Here is a 26,004-nt window from a genome sequence, read left to right on the forward strand (position 1 = left end):
ACTTGTTTTCAGAGAATAGTTTATTTTTTCTTGCCTCACTTGCTAATTGTTTTTATTAAATAATAAAAATGAATAAAATACAATTAGCCAGTAAATACATCTAACATCAAGATGGCAGTTCAATGCTTAAAAATATAAATATTTAATTGAATTTATGTTCTCTAAAAACAAGCTTTAATATCTCACTAAATGACTGGAAAAACAGAACAATAATCTTGATTGCATAAAATTACCTCATATTATGTGTACTCTACAAAAGTTCTGGGTTAGTTTTTTCCTTAACCCAAATGCTGGGTACAGCCATTCGGGTAATTTCATTGGGTTATTTTATTGTTTTTACCCATGTAAGGGAAACAGTGATAATAATTTAGCTCAAAGGGAATCATTTAAGATTTTAAAGGGAACTCCACCATTAATATGCAAGGGAATTAGGACAGAATCACTGTTTTACGGTTGATCACTGAGACGGCCAGCGAGTCAGTGAACGAGCCGTATGACAGCAATTCTGCAATGGATATCTATATCCAAAATATAGTGAAAACACTATTAATTAGCATAGTAACAAGATCGGCAGTTTAAGACATTAACTTGTGAGCACAAAACACAAGATACTTCTCTTTTCAATATAAATAAGGCTTTATTGGATAAATCTAAGACATATAAACTAATCTAACACACGCATTCACACACAAGTCGCAGAAAGAGAGAAAGTGAGGAAAATAATTAGTTTAAGAGAATGAAAATGTGAAATCCCAAGTTACAGCAATATGTGCCATTGTATAGATCTGAACAACCATCAATCACTTAATTAACCCTCGCACTGAATTCCTCAATGAGGTTAAAATTCTGGGGTCTGATTTATGACATCCTGTTGTCTTGGGCCTCTGTGGAATTTTTGTGACTCCTCGTGCCTCAACTCGGTTTTGACCAAATCTTAGATTGTCTGATTCGGTCTGATATCCTACACCCAAGTGCTGGATAGTTTTTGGTTAACTCAGTTGCTGTGTAACCCAGTGTTGGGTAGCCAAACTGGTCAAAACCAGACACATTTTGTGAGGAATCTTCTTAAATGAAATTATGGTTTATATTACATTGTTTTCCTATCAAAACTATTACTGTAGAAACAGGAAAATGCATTTAGTCTCACATTATACCTTTTTGTTTATATTTGCATTGCAGCTAATGTCTGCAGGCTTCTACAAATGCAGCATACACTGGATCTACGAAGAGCTAGGTCTGGACGATTTATCGAAAAGAAATAGAAACCGAAATTCAGAACCTGTAACCGACATAATTTTCACATGTCAGTTATTTTGTTTTTTTAATCCTATTAATACTTTCCCCTTAAAAACATACTACCGCGTCAGCGCTATACGGACGTGTATGACCGTTGCGCTTGCGTGTTTTGCAGCGTCTCGCACGTAAGTGGCGCGTTAAAAGAATTTAAACTTTTAGACGCAGCGCCGCTCATCAATGCCAGCTCCTAAACTGTGGACCAATAAGAAGACCCCGGAGGCACAGCAAGCGTTGCAAGCTTTTGTTTACAGTAGCAGGTTGACATGACACAACAGAGTAGGCATTCTGCGCTGTGCTTTTTTAAAACCATTCCTGAGCGCTGCGTCTCGTGGTTTTAGACACAAAGACTATGTGAACAGCCAGTAAGAACCTAGAGTAAATACACATATAGAGTGACAGGACAAGATCAATGAGATGGTGTCATGCTTTTTCTCTTAATCAGCAGTGTTCTATTTGCATATATTCATGATTTAAAGGAGACATATTATGCCCCTTTTTACAATATGTAATAAACAGTAAGTCTCTGGTGTCCCCAGAATGTGTCTGTGAAGTTTCAGCTCAAAATACTCCACAGATCATTTATTATATCATTTTGAAAATGCCTATTTTGAGGGGAAGCAGAAACGTGCTTTTTTTCGGGCCTGTCTCTTTAAATGCAAATGAGCTGCTGCTCCCCGCCCCCTTTTCCAGAATAGAGCTGCGCCATTACAGCTCGGACCAGCTAAAAAACGTCTGCTTTGGTTCTGATTATCATGTTTATCACGCTGAAATCATGCGTTTTAAACCAAATTAGTTTAAACTTCTGATATACGGTTTTCTGAGAGCACATATCCGAAGCACACGTACAGAAAGCAGCCACCAGACAGCATGTGAGTACTAAATTAAGTTCTAATTCACACACAAGTTTACGTTATAAACACACATGAGTTACAAAAACAGTCGGTTATGTCTGTGAAGGTAAACAGCAGGGAAATAAATCACATGTTTATTTTAGATCTGTGTGGCAGCAGCAATATACAGTAAATAAATCAATAAATCCACTGCTCTATTGTCTCCTCTGAGGCTGGGACTGTAAATAGTGTTCTGTGCTCGTCTGTGCAGCCAAAGACAGAACAGTTAGCATGTTCTGCTCAAACTTTCGCCATGGCATTACACCATTGTCGCTTGCAAAATCAAAATGACGGCGCCATGGGTGGAAACGTGCCGATTAAGGGCCGGTAATATTATAATGAGATCCCTTTGCCATGTCACCAAGGGAGCGAAATCAGACACTCTCGTTATTTCAGACGCTTGCAGAAAAAGGCTTACCAAAACTAAGTTACTGGGTTAATCTTTTTCACGTTTCCTTGGTTGGTAGATGCACCGGGGACCTCACTATAGCACTTAAAGCCTGGAAAAGTCAGATTTTCATGATATGTCACCTTTAAAACATTTGGTTACAGGAGATGCAAGTTATTATTTTCTACTTTTCACATTGCATTATTTAAAATAATATTAATTTACAAGAAATACACGTTATTTTCTATTTTTCACATTGCAATATTTTAAATGTATTTTGTTTGCAAGAGATGCTGGTTATTTTCTACTTTTGACATGGCAATATTCATTTATTTTTTCTACTTTTCACATTGCATTATTTAAAATAATATTAATTTACAAGAAATACACGTTATTTTCTATTTTTTACATTGCAATATTTTAAATGTATTTTGTTTGCAAGAGATGCTGGTTATTTTCTACTTTTGACATGGCAATATTCATTTATTTTGTTTGCAAAAAATTAAAGTTATTTTCTATTTTTTTTAGGAAACTTTTTACAATAAAACTGAAATGTCACATTTTTCATAAGATGTCTTCATTTCAAGCAAGCTTTGATTTCAATTGTTCGAAATATTCAACAAATAACCATAAATAGTTTGTTTCCTTCAATTATTTTAAAATCACAAAGAAAAGAAATGCACTCTTTCATTAGAAAAAAATTATCCCACATTTAATAGTGGAGTATTTTTACTATAAGGGCAAAAAAAAAAACAATAGTTAAATAATCGAAATTGAGGTAAAGTTGTTCAATTAATCGAGGTTTTGATTTTAGGTCAAATCACCCAGCCCTACGAAGAGCCACCATATGTAAGCTTCACTTCCTGCCAAACAAATTGTGCAACCAAGGCTGATGTTGATCTAGTATGCTATTTGTTTGACATATTGAAATGTATAAACTGTCCCTGTCCATAACAGAGAACAGATTACATTAATATTATTTGAAATGATTAACCTTCAGCATCAGGTTGTTTAACCCAGCACTGTCAAAATACAACCCTGAAAATGTGTATAAAACCCAACGAGCTGGGTCAAAATAACCCAGCATGTGTTCTGTCCATTTTTTACCCAGCACTGGGTTGCCAAATAGCCCGGCAGGGGTCGTTTTTTAATCCAGCATTTTTTTTTTTTAGAGTGTAGACTAGCTTTACCTCGGATGTCTACAACGCAGTTGTGTACATTACAGTACTGGTCAGAGCAGGTTACCAATTTTAGCATGTTACCTGACAGGTTGTGAATGGTTTGATGCTCCACAGAAACTGAGGGATATCCTGGATGGACACCTGCAGACTGAGGCAGTTTCCTTTGAAGAACAGCATCTTGGGCTCCTCAAGAAGCTGACCTCCTCTACTGGTTTCAGCAGTAACCACTCTCTGTAAAAAATGCAAGTACAGGAAAAACAGAGTGAGAACACTGGGGAAAAACATAGGGAAGGGCAGAAAGTGGTATAGAAAGAAAATGTGGACAGACTAGATAACCATAACACCACAGTATTGCAGCTACTTTGCTTAGGAGGTGCTGAATGTTTAACCAGTTCAGAAGAGAAATTACTGCAATGGCTAAAAAGGCTAAAACACTAAAGCCAATTTAAAGTGTAACATCTTGTCAATCCATTATAGTTCAAATTCAATATAAGAAATATTATCTGAACTTGATTTTGAGTAGCTAAAAAAAGGTACAGTTTTTGGAAGGAACAAAAGCTCTACAGCTAATAAACATTCAGAAATATAAAAAAGAGCTTTCAAACAAAGTGCTGGTTAAAGCTTTGAAAAGAAAATTGAATTTAAATTGATTACTGGCTTCTTTGATTTCAAGTGAGGCAGTGTTCATCTGTCAAAACTGCTTTGTCTTTCACTGCATTGCAAAGATGAGTGTTCTCTTTATGTGTGTGTGTGTGTGTGTGTGTGTGTGTGCGCGCGGGTGTGCGTGTGTGCGTGCATGAGCACACAGGAATCTGAGCACTCATGCAAGACAACTGTATGTGTGTGTGTGTGTGTGTGTGTGTGTGTGTGTGTGCGCGCGGGTGTGCGTGTGTGCGTGCATGAGCACACAGGAATCTGAGCACTCATGCAAGACAACTGTAATTGACTTTGACTTTTGTATCCTCTGGTTGTGTGTTTGAAAATAGCACTGACCAAAGCAGACATTCTGATCACACATTTAAACCATAATTCTAAACACACTCTTTCACCAGTGGTCTCAGACTTTTGGACCCTACTGCAAATGCAGTCAAGCATTACTATGATCTTCTTGTGATGCACCACAGATTTACATTAAAATACTTAAATGTAGGAAGTTCTTACAACAACCTAGTTTTCCCCATAGGGATTTTTTTTTAAGTCTTCAAGAGTTATACGCCATGAACCAAACCACCCAGCTACAAGGTGAACCACAACTTAGAAACTTTGATTTGAGGCAAAAAAGTATTTTAAAAGTATTTTAAATGATCTTGGATGGCTGAGGATGAGTATTCTCATCAAATTTGTATTTTTGAGTGAACTACAATCCCAAGAAGCACTGTCAATGACATCCATATTAAAAACAACGGAGCACAATATAAAACTAGAATCATGGATTAAAGTGGTTTTTCACTAAGAAATCAGTTGATAACATGATTAATAATAAATAAAATTAAATATGTTTAACAAATGTGGCCTAACAAAAGCCTACATCACTGACTATCTTGTAGCTCAGTAAGTTATTGTTAAAAATCAGTTCCCCTATGGAAATGAATGGGATTTTTACTTTCAGAACCTGATTGTTGCACTCTATTTGAGTAATGTGATTACGGCCACGTTCACTGTCCTGCTGTCACCTGAAAGGCATGCGGTGTGTCGTCTACACAGTGCACTCGCAAGCTGTAGTCCATGGAGGAAGCCTCCATACTGCCGAACACAGCAATCCTTAGTCTCTTTATGGCAGCATCGGTGATGGGTTCCCCCACTAGTACATAACAGCCCGGCTGATCCAGCAACAAGTGACAGCTATGCGAGTTCATCAGGCAATAGCAGGAGGTTGATTCATCGTCAACTGACATAATTTCCTGTGAACCAAGAAAGAGATGATCAAATCATGGTAACGTGACTCTTTCAAAAATTTGACTTTTTTAACTTTCTAATGAATGCTTGTACTCATTGTATGAAATATATAGTTCACAAGATGTATGAACTTTAAAGGAAGAAGTTATAAGTTAAGTTATAATTAAATATCAAATTTGTAAATATTTTTTTTCATTCTCCCACCATCATGCATTATAACCTGCATAATTATGAGAAATATCACAGATTTTTTTGGGGGGGTCCATACAATGCAAGTCAATGGTAACCTTCTTCAAACACAAGACAAAAAGATTTTAAGTAACTTGAGGATAAGTAAATGATGATAGAATTTTCATTCATTTTCATATCCCTTTAAGGAGATTTTATGCCCGTTTTGAAGCTTGAAGCTTATCGTAATTCCATGGAGAAGAGCCACTAGTACATTATTTAAAATATACTCTTTTTTGTTCCATAAAGGGGAAAATCATCCTGGTGAACTATCCCTTTTACTGAGCAGACTTTTCGTTCTGTCACAATAAAACCGTAGGAAACATTAGCAATTAAAGTTAATTAACCTTGTCAGTTATTTATCAGCTAACATGATTCTCAGAAGCAGCGCGTGTCCAAGAGTTGTCTACAAAGTCTATTCTAACATAGGAAATGAGACTATGATATGTAATGGTACATATGATTTTTTTTGTAATGGTACGTATGTAGGATGCAGTGAATTTGTTTTGGTGCCCAGTGCTATGAAAAGTTCAAAGTGAAATGGTACTCCCCGCACAAAATCTCATAAATGTAACTTTAAATTCTAAGAGGTTTCTCATTGGAATGGAAGCCTTCAAAGAAATCATCTTCATACAGACTGACTTGCAGCTACTGCAAGATTTTTTTTTGTGAAATAATCTTAGTTTAGCCCATATTTTTGCCAGTGATCAGTGGAAAAAGCTCAATTCAGTCTGCCACATTGACTTAGAATCACTCACAAATCACGTATCAGCGAGGTCACCTCTGTATTTCTTTGACAAGGTTAGGCTAACATCAAGTCAAGCACAGACATTCATACAATACAGGTTCTTTTCATTTTTCTGACAGACGACCATTTATTATGTGACTGCAGCTCTTCAAAGCAACATAAATATCAAACAGAATGACCTCCTCAGAAAAAACACTCTTTGTAAACTGAAAAATGTTTAACAAATGTGGCCTAACAAAAGCCTACATCACTGACTATCTTGTAGCTCAGTAAGTTATCGTTAAAAATCAGTTCCCCTATGGAAATGAATGGGATTTTTACTTTCAGAACCTGATTGTTGCACTCTATTTGAGTAATGTGATTACGGCCACGTTCACTGTCCTGCTGTCACCTGAAAGGCATGCGGTGTGTCGTCTACACAGTGCACTCGCAAGCTGTAGTCCATGGAGGAAGCCTCCATACTGCCGAACACAGCAATCCTTAGTCTCTTTATGGCAGCATCGGTGATGGGTTCCCCCACTAGTACATAACAGCCCGGCTGATCCAGCAACAAGTGACAGCTATGCGAGTTCATCAGGCAATAGCAGGAGGTTGATTCATCGTCAACTGACATAATTTCCTGTGAACCAAGAAAGAGATGATCAAATCATGGTAACGTGACTCTTTCAAAAATTTGACTTTTTTAACTTTCTAATGAATGCTTGTACTCATTGTATGAAATATATAGTTCACAAGATGTATGAACTTTAAAGGAAGAAGTTATAAGTTAAGTTATAATTAAATATCAAATTTGTAAATATTTTTTTTCATTCTCCCACCATCATGCATTATAACCTGCATAATTATGAGAAATATCACAGATTTTTTTGGGGGGGTCCATACAATGCAAGTCAATGGTAACCTTCTTCAAACACAAGACAAAAAGATTTTAAGTAACTTGAGGATAAGTAAATGATGATAGAATTTTCATTCATTTTCATATCCCTTTAAGGAGATTTTATGCCCGTTTTGAAGCTTGAAGCTTATCGTAATTCCATGGAGAAGAGCCACTAGTACATTATTTAAAATATACTCTTTTTTGTTCCATAAAGGGGAAAATCATCCTGGTGAACTATCCCTTTTACTGAGCAGACTTTTCGTTCTGTCACAATAAAACCGTAGGAAACATTAGCAATTAAAGTTAATTAACCTTGTCAGTTATTTATCAGCTAACATGATTCTCAGAAGCAGCGCGTGTCCAAGAGTTGTCTACAAAGTCTATTCTAACATAGGAAATGAGACTATGATATGTAATGGTACATATGATTTTTTTTGTAATGGTACGTATGTAGGATGCAGTGAATTTGTTTTGGTGCCCAGTGCTATGAAAAGTTCAAAGTGAAATGGTACTCCCCGCACAAAATCTCATAAATGTAACTTTAAATTCTAAGAGGTTTCTCATTGGAATGGAAGCCTTCAAAGAAACCATCTTCATACAGACTGACTTGCAGCTACTGCAAGATTTTTTTTTGTGAAATAATCTTAGTTTAGCCCATATTTTTGCCAGTGATCAGTGGAAAAAGCTCAATTCAGTCTGCCACATTGACTTAGAATCACTCACAAATCACGTATCAGCGAGGTCACCTCTGTATTTCTTTGACAAGGTTAGGCTAACATCAAGTCAAGCACAGACATTCATACAATACAGGTTCTTTTCATTTTTCTGACAGACGACCATTTATTATGTGACTGCAGCTCTTCAAAGCAACATAAATATCAAACAGAATGACCTCCTCAGAAAAAACACTCTTTGTAAACTGAAAACGTATGTGGCGCATGTGGAAGGGATAGAAATTCGTACTACTGCAGTTTTTCTTTGACAAGTCTGTGATTTAACCAGCAGTTTTTATGTAATTACTTCAGTCATCACCAACACTGGAGCTGTCACTGGTTCAAATAAAACTGTTAAAAGCCAGGGAAAAACTGTCAGCAAAGATGCATTTTCGTGAGGACTGCTGGTTGTAATCTCAAGGATAAGTACCGTGTTTTGGAACAATCTGAAATTCATCTAAATAATGACTCAGGCTGGTGGTCCGACACAAAAAGAAAGTTATTATCTAATCACCTTCAATAACGCTAGGGGCTCACAATAAACAAACTTTGTACTGCTACGGTAAGCTTTCATACAAGTCTGTGATTTAACCAGCAGTTTTTATGTAATTACTTCAGTCATCACCAACACTGGAGCTATCACTGGTTCAAATAAAACTGTTAAAAGCCAGGGAAAAACTGTCAGCAAAGATGCATTTTCGTGAGGACTGCTGGTTGTAATCTCAAGGATAAGTACCGTGTTTTGGAACAATCTGAAATTCATCTAAATAATGACTCAGGCTGGTGGTCCGACACAAAAAGAAAGTTATTATCTAATCACCTTCAATAACGCTAGGGGCTCACAATAAACAAACTTTGTACTGCTACGGTAAGCTTTCATTAATACATCAACTTTCAAACCGTGATGACAGTTTTAGGTTTTCAGAGGCTGACGCCAGAGTAAAACACATGGGACTAGGACAAATGCGAGTGATTGTAGTAGGGTCAGGAGGGAGGTCCCATCCATGACTCCTGTTCTGATTGCCTCGTGTCAGCTCTTATTTCAGGTGGTCCTCTAGCACAACCAGATCGATATATCCTGGGTCTGATGGGGCGCCTTGTCCCAATGCTCCTGCTGTTTGACTGCCATGAACTGTGTCTTCCCAGCTATTACAGGCTGTAATTGTTTTTTCCTTGAGCACTTCACTGCCTTAGCCTCCTCTGAGGAACTGCTGTCTCTGGATCTCTTGTCAAGAGCGCGACTGCTGGTTGTAATCTCAAGGATAAGTACCGTGTTTTGGAACAATCTGAAATTCATCTAAATAATGACTCAGGCTGGTGGTCCGACACAAAAAGAAAGTTATTATCTAATCACCTTCAATAACGCTAGGGGCTCACAATAAACAAACTTTGTACTGCTACGGTAAGCTTTCATTAATACATCAACTTTCAAACCGTGATGACAGTTTTAGGTTTTCAGAGGCTGACGCCAGAGTAAAACACATGGGACTAGGACAAATGCGAGTGATTGAGTGAGGTCCCATCCATGACTCCTGTTCTGATTGCCTCGTGTCAGCTCTTATTTCAGGTGGTCCTCTAGCACAACCAGATCGATATATCCTGGGTCTGATGGGGTGCCTTGTCCCAATGCTCCTGCTGTTTGACTGCCATGAACTGTGTCTTCCCAGCTATTACAGGCTGTAATTGTTTTTTCCTTGAGCACTTCACTGCCTTAGCCTCCTCTGAGGAACTGCTGTCTCTGGATCTCTTGTCAAGAGCGCACAATCGCCTAATCAACACATTTTTAAAACACGCACAGCCTCAAAGGCTGCCATGTGCTTTTACAGGATGTGGTTCAAATGAATTTCACTCATAATTGGTTCATGGCACATGCTGCCAGGTTAACTGTATCAAATGACTTCAGAAATATATCTAAATGGCAACATAAATGTTTAATCATCAGGGGCTGGCGGTATGTATTTAACTGAGTAAAGTGTTAAATCATTTTTTAAAATGTTATGTTGACAAAGGTTGCCAGTGCACTATACTATATTGGCCCATTGCTAATAATTGAGAATGTTTTCAATCTGGCATGCTTATGAGTCACACAGAAAATAATTTGAAATGAATTTGCTGTAAAAAACACAGAAGTCATGCCTTTGTTCCTACCTCCCACTTGTTGTCCTTGGTTTGTCTCTTGAGTTTAATGTTCCAGTTTTCAGTGCTGACTTCAGCACAATGAGCTATCGTCATGGCAACAGGATAGGACAGGTTTAGCCCCGGAGGTCCATACGTGATCTCTGGCCCTAACAGAATCTCACACCTTTCCTCTGATTGGGCACTAGCAGACAAAATGAAAAACCAAAAATTGATGATCATTGATAAAGAAATTACTACTTTTATTTTATTAGCAAGTATACATTAAAATTGATGCATGTGACAGTATGTACAATTATGTTACAAAAGATTTATTCTATTACTATTTCAAATAAATGTTGTTATTTTCTACTACTCAAAAAATCTTAACAAAAATATATTAAGCAGCAAATCCGTTTTCAACAAAGATTATAATAAAAAATGTTTCTTGAGCATAAAACCAGCATATGAGAATGATTTCTAAAGGATCATGGCACTGTGACTAGAGTGTAAAGGCTGTTGAAAATTTAGCTTTGCCATCACAAGAATAAATAACATTTTAAAATATATTATTTATTATTATTTAAAGAAAGATTTTTAAATTGTAAAGACATTTTAAATTGTAATACATTTTCACAATTGAATTGTTTTCACTATTTTTGATTAAATAAATGCAGCCTTGGTTAGATACTCCTTTCAGAAACATTTTGAGTGGTAGTGTGAATAAATAAATAAATAATCAAACTAACAAATGTATGCATTTGGCAGATGCCCTTACTCAAAGCAGGTTACAATATATTCAAAGTTATCAGTGCATGCCATTCTTGGGAATCAAACATTGATATCATTAGCGTTACACTTGACTGTTTGAGCTATACACTAGACCCCTTTGGCCAATAATTAAAATAGTCAAGACATTTAGCTAAATCAAATAAAAATGAAAACAAAACACAATAAAAATACACTGACAGAAAAATGTGCTCACAACTTTTGTTATACTGCATAAATAATACAATGATGAAAACGGTCACATCTGCAGTCTACAGAATCATTACAAACACGGCTTTGAGAACCTTGATTTACGGGAAGCTACTGATTCTCTGAGGGCACTGGAGTCGTTTAGCAGCTCTTGCATATTCATTAGTCATTGCTTATGATCTTCTGGCCATTATCTCTACCTTCCATCTTTTCCTTGTGGTGGTAAACCACAACATAAAATGCATTAATGAGAAAGAGTTAATGAAGGCTTTGGCCTTTTATGCAAATTTAAAGGTAAAAAAAGGAAACAGAAAGGAAGGGGAAGCCTTTTGGTTGTCAAAACTGCATAGTCTGTACACCATGGAAATGCATATACATAATGTGGCCCTTTCAATTTATTTTCTAGCAATAAACATTGGATAGACATCAACATTTAATAGAAAAAACTGAGCCAATTAAAGCTGATTTTAAAAGCAGGGCTGTGAACAACAGTTGTATATTTATATTTGTATATCATACTGGTAAAAATGTATAGCCTGAATGCACTGTAAGTCGCTTTGGATAAAAGCGTCTGCTAAATGCATAAATTATTATTATAATTATTATTATTTAGCCAACACTGAGTTAGATAATATTAATAAATAATTATGTTAGGTAAATAGTTTGTCAAACTTATCTAATAAAATACAAAAGCTAAAAAAGTGCTTCTCACACTTTAAATAAAGCACCAAAAGTGCCATGCATAACCAAAGCTTTGTTCTTTTTGTCTTTCCAACTAACCACTTTGTAATACAAAATTCACTCCAAACTGAAAATCTAAGAGCACCACAGCAGCAGAACTTGCTTTAAGGACTTTTGCAGTATGCCCAAAGGACGCCATAAGCTTTTACAGTTTATCTGAATTTATATTAATTCAGCTTTGCTGAAGAGGGAATAAGGACTAAAACACTCTTTACAGCCAATCAGTCTGTCCTCTTCCAAACTCTCTTCAAGTGTTCTTCTATTTACATCTAATTACTATTCAGGCATGTCAGGTCTGTAGGAACTTCAATGTGATTCAAATCTCATTCAGGTTTAACTAAAAGAGGCTGTATGAAGGACAATGCATGATGAATGTCTGAAACACCTCAGCTGAATGTGTTTGACACTGACATCCTTGAGGCAAAAACATTGTCCTTCAATTATCTTTTCATTTCCAGGGTGTATTTGAACAAGCAAAAAACACAACCACTCAAGCAAAAGGTTTGTTGTCTTTACATAATACAAATAATATCCTACTTGTTTTAAAATATATATACTGTATATATAAAAAAAAGATAAAACAGCAATGTGAGGTAAGACCTCTCTGGTATTCACATCACAGAAGACCAAACTTCTCTATGTAAACAGTTCTTCATTGCAACAAAACACTGGTTTGCATTTTTGAGTCTAGGATGGAGGCAGATTACTTGGGTTGCATAAGGAACTGCGTTTCTAAATGAGTTTCTACTCTTATACCTTAAGTAGCTCGTCATGTTTTTTTACTACTCTCCTCCTCATCATCAAGGGTCTTACCCTGCAAGCTCCTAGGCCTGTATTGAGAAGCATTATTCAAAAAGACTGGTGAGTCACTGCTAGAGGTCAGGCGGCAGAGTGCGGAGCATTTGCAGACACTGTAGGAGGCGACAGGCAAACTTAATGCTTCCATTATGTATTCATTCTTTCATTTGGGCATCTGACCGTGACTTCAGTGTGGCAAATTGATCAGTAACTTGACTTGAAGGAATAGTTCCACAAAAACGAAAAGTCCATAATCACTTACTCATCCTCATGTCATTTGAAACTTGAATTAACTTCTTTTTTTTGTGGAACACGAAAGGAGTTGTATCACAATGTCCAAACTGCTCTTCAAGCAAGATGTCAAAAGCAAAGATTTCATAAAGATTATCTGCGAACTAGATTAAAACATTTGTAGACAAACTTTAAGTTGGCTTGAAAAAGCCTAGCTAGAAAGTTTTAAAAAGTTTTAAAAGCTTGCAGTCTGAAAGTTTTCAGTAGTTTGAAAGTTAAAATAGTTTTAAAGATTCAAGTTTGAATGATTTCAAGGCAATACAGTCTATCAGAAAAAACAGATAGGTATAAAGTATATTGCTAGGGTACCTGGGGTGGTTTGCTAGGCTGTTTCTAGCATGACTAGCATTTGTGCTGACATGTTTTTAGCATTGATTAGCATGTTGCTAGCATGATTATCATGTTTCTAACATGATTAGCTTGTTGCTAGCACTATTAACATGTTACTAGCATGATTAGCATTTTACTAGCATGTTTTTAACATGGTTAACATGTTGCTAGCATGATTAGCAAGTTACTATCATGTTTCTACCATGATTAGCATGTTACTAGCGTGTTGTTAGCATTATTACCAATTTACTAACACGTTGCTAGCATGATTAGCATGTAACTAGCATTTTGTTAGCATGATTAGCAAGTTACTAGCATGGTGTTAACATTATTAGCAAGTTACTAGCATGTTTCTAACATGATTAACATGTTGTAAGCATGATTAACATGTTACTAGCATGGTGTTAGCTTTTTGTTAGCATGATTAGCAAATTACTAGCATGTTTTTAGCATGATTAGCATGTTACTAGCATGTTGTTAACATAATGCCAGCAACATGCAAGTAACTTGCTAATAATGCTAACAACATGCTAGTAACATGCTAATCATGTTAGAAACATGTTAATAACTTGCTAATCATGTCATGAGCATGTTTCTAACATGTTTAACAAGTTTGCTAGCATTTTGTTACCATGTTTAACAAGTTGCTAGCATATTTCTAACATGACTAGAATGTTACTAGTATGGTGTTAACATTTTGATAACACGATTAACACACTTACTAGCATGATCCTAGCATGATTAGCATGTTTCTAGCATGTTTAGCAAGTTGCTAGCATGTTTCTAACATGATTAGCAAGTTCCTAACATTTTGTTAGCATGTTTCTAGCATGATTAGCAAGTTACTACCATGTTGTTAGCATGATTAGCAAGTTACTAGCATTTTATTATCATGTTTCTAACACGATTAGCAAGTTACTAGCATGTTGTTCTCATGATTCTATCATGGTTAGCATGTTACTAGCATAATTCTAGCATGATTAGCATGTTACTAGCATGATGCTAGCCTGTTTCTAACATGTTACTAGCATGATGCTAGCATGTTTAACAAGTTGCTAGCATGTTTCTAGCATGATTAGCATGTTACTATCATGGTGTTAGCCTTTTTAACATGATTAGCAAGTTACTAGCACGTTTCTAGTATGATTAGCATGTTACTAGCATTTTGTTAGCATGTTTCTAGAATGATTAGCAAGTTACTAGCATGTTGTTAGCATGTTTCTATGCTAATCCAGCTAAAACCAGTTGATTCAGTAAAAAACAGCTAAGACCAGCCTGGCCTGCTAAAAAACTGGCCAAAACCACTTTAAAACCAGCTTGGGAGACCAGGCCGAAGCAGTCAATCAGCTTAGGCTGGTTTTAGCAGTTTTTTTCAGTAGGGAGTTGTTAAGCTTTGCTATAGCAATAGACAGCTTAAATACACCATACGTCTTATTGTATAAAGGTTTTCACCCCCTCAATAAAAGTCTATGGGATTTTAGGTAGTTTTGATAGTCTGGTTTACAAAAACCGTAAGCCGGATCTGTTAGAAAAGATATAGCAACCCGAGTCAGACCAGTCTGAAGGTCTGGCCTGAGTTTGGTGGTTGTAGTTTGAAAGCTCTAGGAGGGAAGAAGCGCTGGTTTGTCATTTTAGACTGAACCCTTTTAAGATACAATGTTACAATGCTGCTACTATCATTAATCACAAGAATCTTTAAAAAATAGTATTCAATACTGTGCAAATCTATGCAAAATCGCATATGTAAAATCTACTGTTCCAAGATAATATTACTGTAGATGTTTTTATAGGCCACAAGCCATAAATACATTTTAGGCCAGACCTAAAAACACAAAGACAACAAATGTCATAAAACAATGTCATATAAACTATTGAGCTCAAACATGAGATAAAAATGCATTTGCTAAAGTTATCATGCCATTTTAGCATGCTTCTACAAGACTTTGAGCTCTTTTATCATGACCTGAGCACAAGTACAATGCTGTACCGGGTGAGCTACAAGCATTTGTGAGCCATACAAATGCTGCTCATGTGATGCAAATGTGAAAATGTGTTAGTTTACAAATCACACGCTATGTTAAGTGCTTTGAAGTCATAAAGAATTATGTAAGGAAAAAAATAAGATAAATCGATAATCTGCCCACATACTCATAATTTGTGTGAAAAGGAAAGGGAAGATGTTGCAGGTTTACGGCAGTTAATTGTATATGCAAGTTTTTGGAGTTACCTGCAAAAACAAGTAAAGACACGCATTTACAATGAGCTTATGTTGCACACCTGGAAAGTGATCTCGTTAAGTCACAACCCATTCCATGTAGTCCACTGATATATTTGAAGCCTTCACCCTGTGTGCATCATTTAACATAATTTGTAAAAAGTGTTATTTCTTTTATTTATTTATAAGTAAAACATTTTTAGTGAGGATAAAATTACAGGGTGCACCTTGAACTCAAGGCTCCAGGCTAAATCAGTGTTCTGCCACAGACTCATAATGTCCTCATTTTGCACTCATTTGTTGTAACTGTTTCCTCCATCATCCTGTGTCGTTATGAAGATGTATTCAGTCTGAGCAATGACAGCAAGTTGTGTTGGATCTCCTTCAGGTTTTGGCAGAGTGCAACAGTCATATTGTCTCCAGAGACACATCAAGGCTCACACAGGGTCATTACCTTTACATGCTGAGAATACATAATACATAACGTGTCAAAATCTAAGACCTTCAGAAACTCTCAAGAAAGTTTTATGGGGAAAGATTCGGGTGGGGGTGTAGACCATGACCTATATATACCAAAATAACTCACATAAAATGATCACTCAGTGATCAGGAAAAAAAAAGACTCACTCTGTGAACTTCAAGTTCGATGTGATAAAGGAAAATCAAGTCACAGCTGGTGACATCCAGACTTCAGCTTTTCACCTAAAAGAGTTCAATAACTCATAAAGTCAGAATTCTGCTTGTTTGACGGAGCTTTTATGGCATTACATGTTCCAGTGTGAAGTCGGATTCCATCTCTAATATTCACAATCAGGTGAGATCAATTTAAGGTGAGAGTCTTGATGATAAAAGTAAATTCTATATATTCTATATATTCATTTGTTCCAACTAATGGCATTTCTTCCCATAAAACAGACAACCATACCCATACCCATATACCACAACCACTTATAATGTCAATGTATCTGAAATGTTCATTTATCTAATTTGCATATATTTCATATAATGTGTAACTATTAAAGCAGTAGCATCTGACTTTAAATATGTAACCTTTCAAAGCAGTACTGTTAATAAACCACTGTAAATTACTGTAAACTAGACTTAATGATAAACAGTTAAGTGCATTAACAATATAGTCACATTCTAGCAACATTCTACCACATATTTAGCAATTCTAACTAAACTTACTTTCATCACTGGTATAAGTAGTAGTCTCATTTTCACCTGTCCTACAGCGAGAACTACCCTACAGCTGTATAAAGGTATGTCCTTGAAAGACAATAATATAATGGAAGCTGAAATCAAATGCATAACAAATCTAAAAATTACACATTCTTTTTATTCATTACAATGAATAAAAATACGGTGTTTTTCAACATCAAAAGCAAAGTATTCAGACACTATAGCCTGAAATTATTTAACGATTCAACATTTTTAAACCTGGATCTCTCTCATGGCATGATATGCAGATTATGTAAATGAAACATTTTATGAAATATGTCCATCATTTTGTTGTGGTGGCTGGCTGTTTATTGTATAATGTCGGGTCTAGTATAAAGGTTTTTGAACAATAGAAATTTGAAGTGTCTTAATATATTATATATAATGTAAATATAATGTATATGTATATATATATATATATATATTAGGGCTGGTGAAAGTTAATGCGTTATTATTGCGTTAACATTAATTAACGCAGACAATTATTTTATTGCACATTAACGCAGTTTTTATTATTATTATTATTATTTTGAAAGCCTGTGTTGCTTACTGGCTTTGTAAATATAATGTATATGTATATATATATATATTAGGGCTGGTGAAAGTTAATGCGTTATTATTGCGTTAACATTAATTAACGCATACAATTATTTTATTGCACATTAACGCAGTTTTTATTATTATTATTATTTTGAAAGCCTGTGTTGCTTACTGGCTCTGAATACACATACAGACAAACCATGGGTCACAGGAGGGGTGGAATGTTGATCAGTACTGGCTTGGGATGGGCGTCATCACGCGTCTCAACCATTTGGGGTGGGCCTAAGACTGCAGCAGCACTCACACGAATGTTCCAGATAAAATTATTTAGGCTCAACATTCACAAACACTGTTCACTGCTATTTTTAACAGAAAAGAATGCAACATGCTCGTAATCACGACTTCATAAGTGGGAAATAGTAAGTTTCTGATAGCACATGAAGACAGCAGAGAAGCGCTCTCGCTCAGCACAGTGGAGTGCATAGTTTTCTTAACTTTGTGGTTTATTTTGAGTTGTTTGGGACACGGTAACACACGGCCCTCTCACAATATATTGCTTTACAGATCTATCACTTTTGCTGCTTAAAAATGTTAACGCAATTGTGCTGCACGAATCAGAAGTTTCACGCTCCGGTGCAGTTAGCACTCACACTACATGCACACCCTCGCCCAAGCCCAACTGAACCGTGCTCTGGCCCACCCATTCCAACCGAGCATGGGACGACTAAACGAACCGTGCCCGAGCACGGCACGGAGCGATCACACTAGTCAAACGACCCGGCTTTGGGGGTCAAACTCGCTCGGGCACGGTTAAGATTGCCTAGTGTGAGTTCACCCTTATTCTCTCGCATCCCGCACACACGAGTCTCTGTTGTGTTGGGTCTCTACTCGGAAGGTGCCTGTTATAATGTTATGATCGAGGCTCTGGACTCTGAGCCAAACTTGTTTTTCTATAACAAACTATAAAATATTTTCTATAAAAATGTTAATGCCCTGGCAGTGGCAAATAGCTTTGGTTTTATATTTAATTTGATTACATTAATGTTTAAGTTTAGATTTACAAGAAATACTTTAACTGCTACTATGTAAAAGGAATATTGCAAAAAAAGCACCTTATTTGTTTAAAGTGTTTGCAAACCAAATGTTATTGCACTTTTGTTCATATAGCGGTACTTTTAAATGAAAAAAGTGTGCATAACAATGCGATTAATCACAGAAAAATCATGCGATTAATCGTGATTAAAAATTTTAATCGTTGCCCAGCACTAGTAAATATATATATTTATTTTTTCTTTCTTTTTTTTTTGCCAGAACCTTTAAGAAGAACGCTAATGCTTATACAACAATATGAAAGTGATACAGATATGTCACCTACAGTCTTACCTAGACTCTTCTTGATTTATGAGCATGTACATTTCCCAAGAGGTGTCATCAGCAATCGCCCCGTGAGGTACCAGCAAGCTTACGCCTAGAAAACCAACACCATCAACATCAACAACAGTGAGATACTATTTATGTGCAGTTACACAATACGCACTGATTCCTATGCCTCATGAAATAATTACCAATATGAGCATTCATTAAAACAGTAAAAGGCTTAAAAATTGATTCCATGTTCTTATATTTACATATTAAGTGCTCATATATTATATCTGACTACAATCTTGCGAAAGGTGAATATGTACACAATACCCTCAGCAGCAGATATTTTTAATGTGTTTAGAAGACCCTTTGTAATCCCCTTCTTCGTCTTTACTAATTTATTCAAGTCAGTCTACAGATAATAACAGTACTCGTGTATTTTAATAACAATAGTTATTTTTTATGTAGTCTGCCTTTATTTTCCTCACTTCCTCATGCACACTCAAAAATAAAAATAACAATAATTGTGTTTTCATGTAAAATAATAAAATCCTCTTGTTTTCTGTAGTTTCTCTGAATCTGATATGAAACAAAGTGTTTTTCTTTGGCCCTAAGAACCCTTCAACACAAGGACCTCAGAGAGTGGGTTCAGTGAATTGTTGACCTTTACAAGCATCAGCCAAAGAGAACATTTGGTTTTAGTGCACTTATTAGATGCAAACAGATGATTAGAGATATTTTGCATACTGTTCACAGATACCAAAGCCACTGTTTGAGGGTGTGAAAGGAAATGAGGGTGAACAAATGACAGTATTTTCATTTTTATTAGGTGAACTCCATCTAATCCAATTGGTAACAGAATACAAATGACTACAGCTGTACTGTACCTTAAGATTAAATCAATTAATGCTCATCATTGCATAAAAATAACAATACCAAATACCTAATACAAACACATACTTTCTCTCACCTGCATTTGGAATGACTAAACGGCCACCCAGGTGCCCAAACACAGCGCTTGTCTTAAACTGAGTCTTCATGAGTGTGTGAATGCCATTAGGAGCAATCATAGTTGTCTTCTTTCCTTCCACTGTGCTGTAGTTTAGGTGAAGGTTAGCAGGAAGGGTCTCCGGATGGGCTTTCACATGGTACTCGGCCCGGTCCGCCACACCTAGTGAAACCATAAAGGAGCTCTGAACTTTGACCTTGTCTGGCAGGGGGTCAAAGAGCTCTTTGTCTATGGAGTCCTGAAAGCAGATCGGGCTGCTGTACGTCTGGCCGACAGTTATATCGGGCTGCATGGAGGAATTCAGCAGAAGTGGATTGCCTGGGGAGATGAAAACACAGTCTGTGATATTTTGGGTGTTTTATAGGAGTTGTCGATACAGGTAAAAAGAGAAGAATACAGTTAGATGGGGTCTTGACAGGCCAGCTCCAGTGCAGAAGACCATGGCCTGAAAATCAAGGCATGCAAATAGAAAAGGATTAAATATTTAATTTGCTGTTTTGGCTAAAATATTCATTTTAAGAGTGCTGGAAAAAGGAAAAAATGTCTAATCTTGAAAAATACAACAGTGAAAAGGACAATTTTATGCATGTGAGAAAAGAAAGAGCCAGGCTGCATGGAGGAATTCAGCAGAAGTGGATTGCCTGGGGAGATGAAAACACAGTCTGTGATATTTTGGGTGTTTTATAGGAGTTGTCGATACAGGTAAAAAGAGAAGAATACAGTTAGATGGGGTCTTGACAGGCCAGCTCCAGTGCAGAAGACCATGGCCTGAAAATCAAGGCGTGCAAATAGAAAAGGATTAAATATTTAATTTGCTGTTTTGGCTAAAATATTCATTTTAAGAGTGCTGGAAAAAGGAAAAAATGTCTAATCTTGAAAAATACAACAGTGAAAAGGACAATTTTATGCATGTGAGAAAAGAAAGAGCCTTGGCACCAACTAAATTATTTATTTAGGCTTATTTTACTGTTATATTATTGGCCCTTCAAAATCTAACTACCTGAAATATGGTTTTGAATAGGTGTTAGATTAGTATAGAATTAGTATAGAGTTCTAATTCTTATTAAATTTGAACTGAAACAAGGTTAGCGGACTGCAGGGGGTTCATGAGTTGAAGAAAAGCTATTAAAATAGATTTTATTTTATGGTACAACTGTAATTTACAATAGTAATACATTTATGTCTACATTTTTATAATTAGAGCTAAAAGTAATACTAATAAAGACCATGAAAAGGTTCTATTTGGTTTTAGCAGCAGAAATATGAGACTTTTTATATGAAATGTCATATTGCTGTTAAAATCACTATGTATGACAAAATAATTGGTTGTACACAACAAAAGTTGTGTAGCCCTATATACAGTATATATATATATATATATATATATATACATTGCTAGCTGACATTTTAGATTATGCATGCGTATTCAGGCAGCAAATGTACTTGTTTTTATAAACGTTTATCAAAGATACCCTGCAGACACTTTTGACAGCATTCAGCTTAGTTGCTACCATGTTACTGAATTTTTAGTCACGGTAGATTGTTTGTGGAAACAGTTGCTTTCATGCATTGACTCATTCTAATAGTCACATCCATAAATTGCTCATCATTACCCACAAGCATAGTTAGCATTAGTTCTCCAGTGACATCATGAGAGATTTGTGCTTTCCTGTACAATGAATTAATTTAGCTACTCAGGAGGACATACATATATGAACTACGTCTAAATGACCTTTTTGTTTTTCAAGTTTTTAAATCTGTCACCTCCCAGCTTGAACTCAGAACAGCTCTTGGAAGGGGGTCTTCATCCCTCGCTGTTGCTCTCTCACCTTTTCCTGTCTGAAGCAGGCACACACCGTCACCGAGCCCCCACGAATCATCCCGGTGCCAAAGTAGCTCTAACACTCGAGTCACTTAGTCCTTGCTGGCCAGCTGCTGCACAGTGAGCGGTGGGAGGCATGAGGCTAATGGGTCTTTATTTTTAGGAAAATCGTTAATTACCCCAGGCTGGGCTGATCGGTGTCAGGCGTTTGGGATATTTCTAGTCACCATGCTTGGGCAGGTCAAGGTTTTGCAACAGGGTGATGAGAGGTGTGCCTTTTGAATTCGAACGGTCCCACAAAGTTCTGAGGTGTCAGAATGGAACAAATTCTGGTGGAAAAATGCTAAGGCATATGCATATTTGGAATGATCAACTTCATCATTATCCTTTTAAGGTATATTCAGGCCAAGGTTAAAGTTTTGTCATTGTTTACTTTCTTTCTTCTGCAGAACATTTTAGATATTGTGAAGAACATTTCAACTGTTTTTGTCCATACACAAAGAAAGTCAATGGGGTCCAAAGCTATTTTTACATCCACTGTATGGACAAAAAAAATTGTATGAGACATTTCTCAAAATATATTATTCTGTGTTCCACAGAAGAAACTAACTCAGGTTTAGAATGACATTAGGTGAATTAACCACTACCTATAGCATAGAACTGAACCTGATTTAGTTTCACCAGACATATAAAGAAATTAAAGCACATTAAATGGTTCAACTTCTTAAATTCTCATCCACAACAAATTGGTTTTCCCCTCTTCAGAAGCAGGATATGATCACTGTGGGACAGAAAATCTCAAAAGAATGACAGAAAAATGAAAGGAAGAGGCAGCGGGATGATAGGAGTTAATGAAACAGGCATGTAGTGGGCACCTTGCGGGGAAAGATCTGGAATTAGAGTTGTGATTAAAATGACTCAGTGGCTCAGATTTCAAGAGTAGACAGGTGGGCAAAGGTCTGGAGTGTCGTGCTGTTACCTGTGATTTCAGCTGGAATACTTCAGAAACTTTATAATAATTACATACTGAGAAAAACTGCAATAGATATCATGCAGCGAACTGAGTTAAAAAGAAAGGTGTTAAAAAATATAATGAATAACCCAAAACCTACCTTAATAAAAAGAAAAGCAAATCAAAATGACATCAGATGCATTCAAATTTGGAACTTCTGAACTTTTAAAACGAACAACTGTTTAGAGAAGCTTCTATTGTCTCGTTCTACATACCACATCCTTAAACGAACATCCAACATGTTCTCGTTTCCATTGCATGGGGTTTGGTCTTTCCTATGAGCTCTGATGGGAACCGGATTGGCTGTTGGAATAAGGCACAGCGGGAGGCTGGAAGAAAGTTGGCCTTTTTAAATAGGATTGATGACCTGACAGATGCGGCTCAGCTGAGCCTTGATCCCCTCTTTCCTGTTGCATGCAAGTGTCGGGGGGCGGGAGGGGGGTTTCACCATCCCAAGCCTTGAGCACAGTAAACACAAGCTGCTAGTCGCAGCCTTTCACTGTGCTGTCACAAGCAGGCAGGATTGATTACCCTACGAGGCGATGGCTATCACTTTCTCTGACCCAGAAGTGTCAGCGATGGTAATATGGGCGCGTGTAGCGGAACCAAACGTGGGTCATGTGACTATAGTCGTGGTCTTATCAACAAAAGTTATCGGCACAGCAGACAAAAAGACAGAATTGAAGTCAACGTAGCATGCCTTCCACATTTACTCGTCAAAGGATTTGGAGTTTTTTGTGTGCGAATGTGTGTTTGCTCAGGGGAGGCTGTTTGTGTGAGTGAAATATGTTAGTGTCTTACTGTGGAATAAATAACTCTTATGGCATGTGTGTCTGTATGCTTTTACAAGCAATAAATTAATTTGGAATTGTTTGAATATTCATTGTAGCCTGGCCTGTTATTGTGACAAGCGGCACATAAACTTCAGTAACACAATAAATCAATAAATTCAACCGAACGCTTCATCTACAGTGAACTCTTACCCTGTCTGGTGGTTTTGAAGTTGAAGGACTGGAAGCCCCCTGCAAGAGCAGATGAGTCAATGACGTCCACTCCATACTCACTTTGACTCTTCCTGTAGAGGGTGATGGCCACTATGAGGACGACCACAGCGATCACCCCCGCAGACAGACCAGAGTACAGCGCAACATCAATAGAGTTCTCCATGCCTTGGACACAGCCATAAACACACACACACACACACACTTAGGCTTCATCATTTATTGTGGAAAAAATTGAGAAAAATATGCCAAATAGCACATACATGTATATACCTCTGCTATTTATCTTGAATAAAATACTATTGTAATAATAATAATTAGTAGTAGTATTAGTATTATAAAATATAAAATATAACTTTAGAGATAACTAATATTTTATACTGTCATAACACTAATATTATTACTACTATTATATTGTGTATGCATTTATTATTATTATAAGAAGGTGTGGTGCAATAATATAAATAATTACTCAGTAGTATAATGAAAACACTGTTTTATATTATTATTTATTACTGTTATTATTGCTGTTGTTATTATTATTATTATTATAAGAAGGTGTGGTGCAATAATATAAATAATTACTCAGTAGTATAATGAAAACACTGTTTTATATTATTATTTATTACTGTTATTATTGCTGTTGTTATTATTATTATTATTGCTGTTGTTGTTGTTGTGCTATGAAATAGTAAAACAAGATATGGTTCATGTAATAGTTTTGTAGATTTCTGCAAGTGTAATGTTTTCACAGTGGCAAAAAATAAAAGAAATAAGATTTGTATAGTTGTAAATCAAATATATTTAATATAATATAATATATTATAATAAAATATAATATAATAATCTTGTTATGAAATAGTAGTATTAAGAAATCCTTTAAAACACAAATTATTACTAATAACACTAATAATTAAAATACTAATATAATTCGTTTTTTTAATTAATCATTATTATTAGTATTATTATTTTATGAAATACTATAAAATATATAATTTAATAAGTACTTTTTAATAATATTTTATTATTATTATTATTAATGATAATAATATCAACATCATCATCATCACTACTGTTATTAGTATTATACCATTATTATTGTTGCTATAACACTGTGTTAAGAAATACACAAAAAATATAGTAAAATAAGATAATCAAGATAAGATAAATAAGATATAGTTCTTCTAACAGTTTTGTAGCTGCGTGCGAGTTAAATGTTTTAACAGCGCCAGGAAAAAAAAAACATTTTGGTGACAGGGAAACATTTAAAGCCATCATGACTGCATGCCTGGTCATTGCGGTTAGACTTGCAAATCTTTTAGACACCTGTGTAAATGGAACAGGTGCAATATGCACATGTTTAGCAGTGTATAAAGATATGCTTGGCACGTGAGGGCAGTTTGGGAGGTGTGAATTCCAGGGCTCTTACTACTTTAATAACTGGCAGGGTGGTGTGCCAACACCCCACGCAATGATACATCTGTTCAGCTGGCATCTACAGCACTGGCCCAAGTGACCTCTGCAGCAGGAGGGTTGGGCAGACAGAACTCGCCAGATCACAAAGGACACAGAGGACATTAATCATGCCGTGAGAGGAAGAATATGCTTATAAAACTACAGCACTGCATTTCAAATAACCTGACGCACTACAGAAAGTTGAGCAGGATTACATGCTGCAAACTGGAAACATGTTTCTGTCCAAGGGTAAAGGTGAATTAATTGCATGTCCATCATGGAACAGATTTAATAGATTAAATTAGAAGCATTATGACCCAGCTCACACATCAATGCACATGGAGGAGTCTCAGAGTCACATCACTGTAACAATGCAGAAGCACCTGGTACTAATACATATTTAAAATCATGTTTTGCAAAGTGCCTCAATATGGTTAAAATAATACATGGGGAGAAATTAAGACATAATATGCTTGACGAGGTGAGTTAATATTCAATGATTACACCTTGTTGCTTCCTCTAAATATAGCACATGTTCAAATGCCACATCCAAATCACTCACTCTCTATAATCTAAAAAGGACACAATACATTGACTAGCACTTTGAAATTCTCTGAAATGGATACGGAGAAAATCTTGATAAGGACACCAGCAGAATATTTAGGACTATACTGAGAATCATCAAATTCTTAATCAGCATCTTTGTCTTTTCTGATAAACTTAGTTTAGAAGAAAAAATGGCCACAAGGCAATAAGACTTGTTTTAGAGAAAATATTTTGTTTAAAAATATATATTTTGTTCCACTGGCAGAGAAAATTTGGTAAAATATTATCAAATTTATTTAGTTGTTTCACTGACTATGGAAATATCCTGTTTTTAGAGAAAATTTGGTAAAA

The 26,004-nt window shown here is 36.1% G+C and overlaps 1 protein-coding gene across 1 annotated transcript in view; it reads right to left on the minus strand.

Annotated features, from left to right (window-relative positions):
* unc5db (unc-5 netrin receptor Db) overlaps nucleotides 1-26,004 on the minus strand; it is a 76,542-nt gene that overhangs the window by 7,002 nt on the left and 43,536 nt on the right. Inside the window, exons 9-14 of the mRNA XM_016285308.1 lie at nucleotides 23,635-23,820; nucleotides 19,779-20,135; nucleotides 18,830-18,914; nucleotides 10,366-10,537; nucleotides 7,019-7,246; nucleotides 3,837-3,986 (exon numbers count right to left, since the gene is read on the minus strand). Of these exons, the coding sequence (XP_016140794.1) occupies nucleotides 3,837-3,986; nucleotides 7,019-7,246; nucleotides 10,366-10,537; nucleotides 18,830-18,914; nucleotides 19,779-20,135; nucleotides 23,635-23,820 (1,178 nt within the window). The remainder of the gene's footprint in view (nucleotides 1-3,836; nucleotides 3,987-7,018; nucleotides 7,247-10,365; nucleotides 10,538-18,829; nucleotides 18,915-19,778; nucleotides 20,136-23,634; nucleotides 23,821-26,004) is intronic.

This window comes from Sinocyclocheilus grahami, unplaced genomic scaffold, assembly GCF_001515645.1.
Source record: "Sinocyclocheilus grahami isolate Dianchi unplaced genomic scaffold, SAMN03320097.WGS_v1.1 scaffold195.1, whole genome shotgun sequence".
NCBI classification, from domain to species: domain Eukaryota; kingdom Metazoa; phylum Chordata; class Actinopteri; order Cypriniformes; family Cyprinidae; genus Sinocyclocheilus; species Sinocyclocheilus grahami.